The sequence below is a fragment of the Anas platyrhynchos genome, chromosome 7, assembly GCF_047663525.1.
Source record: "Anas platyrhynchos isolate ZD024472 breed Pekin duck chromosome 7, IASCAAS_PekinDuck_T2T, whole genome shotgun sequence".
In the NCBI taxonomy this organism is placed as follows: Eukaryota; Metazoa; Chordata; class Aves; order Anseriformes; family Anatidae; genus Anas; species Anas platyrhynchos.
Genome location: NC_092593.1, coordinates 22,485,048 through 22,488,957, shown reverse-complemented (window position 1 = coordinate 22,488,957; position 3,910 = coordinate 22,485,048). Strand labels below are relative to the sequence as shown.

The window sequence follows — 3,910 nt, the reverse complement described above, 5'->3', positions numbered from 1 at the left end:
GAGCCACTGATATTCAAATAACATGCAAGGACCATTTGACTGCATGGGGACATAAGCATTTCCAATTCACTATTTGCATAGATCAACTGTCTTTGAAAAGGAAAGGAGCAGTTGTCTTCCATAACATTAAAAAGCCTAGTTATCAAATCAAGTGCTTAGTTTGGGGCTTTTAAAACGTTTACATTTTATCTCAGGTTGCCCTTTACCGTTTGACATGCAAATTTGGTGCAGTTAATTTGGACAATTAAAAGGATCTTCAAGGGAGCTTTGTCACCGAGAATATTCGGAGTTTTCCCCGTGGACCAGCTGAGATAAAGTTGGCCAGAACAAATGATGTCTAGGAGATTAATTAGATATTTGATAAGACATGAATCCCTAATAAGGGAATACAAGGCACAGGGGGCTGCTGTGTGCTCTAAGTCAAAATTAATAACATTTAACAAGATTTTCATTTAGGCATGAAATGTCTTTTCCGGAGTATTGACTCTAGCGATTTATTCCCCCGAGATCCCCTCCCAGCCCGGGTAGCCTTGTGGCGCTGGAGGCTTTGAAAATTAAATAAATAGTTCCTCGGCGCTGCGAGCCTTCCTCCCCGGCTCGGGGCCGCGCAGCGCGCCGGCGGGGCTCGGCTTCGTTTCGTTGGGGAAGGAGCAAAATAAAGGCGAGGGGGCTCGGGAAGAGCGAGCGGGGCGCTTCGACTGGCCTCGCCCGGGGGCTGCCCGCTTCCTTTCCGTCCCTTCCCCGGCCCTTAGCGCCTGCCGGGGGGAGCGGCAGGGCTCCGGCCGCGGCCCCGACCGTGCCAGGAATAAGGACAAAACCGCGAGCGTATTGTTCAGAGTCCTTTAATAATACCAAAATGAAAATATGTCGAGATTTTGTTTTTGTTTCTTTTTTTTTTTCCATACAGATAAACGCATTTAATTTCTTTAAGTGACCTTAACTTACGTGTGTTTGAGTGAAATGTTAACTCAACATTTTAAATATCTTTTACATATATACTGACTTCCACAAAGTGCATCAGAAATTTAAAATTAAAAAAAATAATAACGAAACCCCCAAAAGCTCCCTGAATTTCAGGAATTCACCGATAAGAAAAGGAAATCCCCGACCCCCCTATCAGATCAACATTTACAAGAAAAATAAGCAAACACAATCTGGTTGGGGTATTTTTTTTGTGTGTTTTTTTCTTTTTTTTTTTTCTCTTTGAACCCTATTTATACAGCTGTTTATGCGATACAGAGGAACCGTCTCGGGCTGCCCGTTCAGTTTCTCACCTCCAGCCTCTCTCGGGATGCTTTTCCTTTGGACGGGAAAAGGAAACGGGGAAAGAAAAGCAAAAAAAAATAAAAAAGAAAAAAAGAAAGAAAACCAGAAGGGCGGAAAACCGAAAGAAACCAAGACCCCAAGGCGAAGGAGCGAGGGGGAGAAGCGTCCCTGGGGGCGGCGGGCGCTGCCCTAGGAGTCGCCGGGCGGCTCCTTGGCGGGGGCGCGGGCGGCGCCCACCCCGTCGTGCAGGATGAGGTCGGGGGACTCGGAGCGCGGCGTCTCCAGGTTGCTGGCGTCCGTGTCGCTGTCGCTGCCCTTTTTGCCGCCGCCGCCGCCCCCGTTGTGCGTTTTGATGTGTTTGCTCAGGTGGTCGCTGCGCATGAAGCGCTTGTTGCAGACGGGGCAGGCGAAGCGCTTCTCGCCCGTGTGAGTCCGCAGGTGCCGCTGCAGCTCGTCGGAGCGGGTGAAGCGCTTGCCGCAGAAGAGCCAGTTGCAGACGAAGGGCCGCTCGCCCGTGTGCCAGCGCAGGTGCGCCTTCAGGTGCGAGGTCTTGCCGTACACCTTGCCGCAGCCCGGGATGTGGCAGCTGTGCAGCCCCTTGCGCCGCAGGCTGGCCCCCGCCGGCCCCAGCCGCTCGGCCTCCTGGCAGTTGGGGCAGTCGCAGGTGGCCCGGCCCGAGTAGCGCCGGGCGGAGCGGGCCGAGCCCCCCCCGGCGGCGGCGGCGGCGGCGCCCGTGATCATGGCGCTGGCCGCCGCCACCGCCGCGCTGGAGTCCGTGTAGGAGGGCAGCACGGGCTTGAAGCCCTCCTGGGCGAGCAGGTGCTGGCCGGTGGAGAGCAGGTGCGAGGCGGCCGTGGAGCCCAGGCCGGTGGAGCTGAAGGCGGAGTGGGTGAGCGAGCTGAAGTCGGGGTTGTAGGTGCCCAGCTGGGAGTGCAGCGAGGCCTGGGGGGCGCCCGAGTGCAGCGAGCCCTGGAGCCCCCCCGCCGGGTTCTGCACCTCCAGCCAGGAGCCCGGGTTGGCGTGCACGTCCCACCACGAGGAGGCCGCCCCGTTGGCCACCTCGCCCGCCGACAGCGTGGAGTGGAAGCCGGACTTGTACCAGGACTCGTAGGGGTGCGCCATGCCCACCCGCGGGTACAGGCTCTCGGCCGCCGAGCTGTGCACCTTGGAGATGAAGGCCGACTGCCCGCCGGGCTCCTGCGGCGACACGCCGGCCGCCGCCGCCGCCGAGTTGGAGAAGAGGCCGCCGTAGTCGCTGCTGAAGGCCGAGGAGGTGGGCGAGGTGGAGGCCAGGCAGAAGGCGCTGTTGGCCGTGCCCGTGCCGCTGGCCAGTCCGCCGGAGCCCCTGCTCGTGGCCACCGTGAAGCCCGAGAGGCTGGAGCCCAGGTTGCAGCTGGACGTGGAGCGTTTCCAGGGGTGGAAGCCCCCCTTGGCGAAGGCGCTGGACTCGGGCAGCGTGGTCAGCGGGCTGGTGTTGCCGATCTTGTTGCAGGTGGCGGCCAGCATGGCCAGCGGGGTGGTCCCAAACCTCGGCTCTTCCTAGGACAGACACAAAGCCGGAGCGCTCCGTCAGCCTGGCCGGGCGGCCGCGGGGGGACCCGACGAGCTCCGCGCCGGGAGCGAGGCTCCGGCCCTGCCCGCCGCCCCGGGGCCGCCTCACGTCGGGGGGCGGCCGCCCGCGGGGAGCGCGGCCGGGGCCGGGGGCCGGCGGCGCCGAGGAGCGCAGCGGGGCGGCCGGGGGCTGGCGGAGCGGCGCCGGGAGCCGAGCCGGGCACGAGCAGCGGGCGGGCGGAGCGCTCCGCGGCTTGGTCGGGGAAAAACAAAAGAACGGGAGCAGGAGGGAGAGGGACGCTCCCCGCTTCGCCCCGGCCGGGGGAGCGAGCCGAGAGAGCCGAGCCCCCGGCACCGGCACCGGCACCGCCCCCGCCCGCAGCCCCGCGCGACCGGCGCGCCGACAGCCGCCGCTCCTTGGTTTTCTCCCCCATCCATTTCATTCCCCCCCCGCGCAGGGCAGCGGTGCCGCGCCGCCGACTTACCCCGAGTATAGACGTAGCCATAGCACGGCCCTGGGCTCCCGGGGCTGGGGCTGGCCGGGACGCGGGGGGACGGGACGGGGACGGCGGTGGCGGTGCGGCCGCGCTGCCCCGGCGGCGCCACGGACACTCCGGCGCGGCGGGGCCAAACTCTGCCTAAGTGCGGGGCGCGCCCGCTTTGAAGTACCGCTGCCTGCCGCGCTCGCCCAATGAGGGCGCGGGCGGAGCGGGCCGGAGCGGCCCCGCAGCCAATCAGGCGCGCGGAGGTGCTCGGCGCCGGGGCGCGGGGCGCGTGCCAGCCGAGCGCGCGCGGGCAGAGGACTCCCGCGCCGGGCTGCGGGGAGCGCTCCGCAATTAGCGGCCGGCGCCGGGCGGCGGCACGAGCCGGGGCGCGGCGGGGGGCGGCGGGCGGTGCCCCCCCGGCCCGCGGCCCCCGCCCGGGGCAGCGCCCGCCGCCGCTCCGCGCCCTCACCTTCGCTCGTCCCCCGCTGCCCCGCTCCGGCAGAGGCAGCGCTGCGCGGGGGCGGCGGGGGGTGCGCAGCCCCCGGGCCGGGGGCCGGGCGGCGCTGCCCCAACAGGTGCCCGGCCCCGGCCCCGGCCCCGGTCCCGGT

At 64.9% G+C, this 3,910-nt stretch overlaps 1 protein-coding gene across 1 annotated transcript; it reads right to left on the bottom strand.

The window, feature by feature from the left end:
- Positions 1–1,291: 1,291 nt before the first annotated feature.
- On the bottom strand, positions 1,292–3,460 carry SP9 (Sp9 transcription factor). Its single transcript, XM_027461348.3, has 2 exons — positions 3,303–3,460; positions 1,292–2,805 (listed from the first exon to the last, which is right to left on the bottom strand). The coding sequence occupies exons 1-2, from the start codon at positions 3,321–3,323 to the stop codon at positions 1,456–1,458; spliced, it is 1,371 nt and encodes a 456-aa protein (XP_027317149.3). The 5' UTR covers positions 3,324–3,460; the 3' UTR covers positions 1,292–1,455.
- Positions 3,461–3,910: the final 450 nt, after the last annotated feature.

What these genes read in the sequence shown, in the direction of transcription:
- SP9 (XM_027461348.3), bottom strand. Translation starts at nt 3,323, where the DNA reads ATGGCTACGTCTATACTCGGG. An exon ending in TGGCTACGTCTATACTCGGG is followed by an intron (nt 2,806 to 3,302) that starts GTAAGTCGGCGG and finishes TGTCTGTCCTAG; the next exon opens with GAAGAGCCGAGGTTTGGGAC.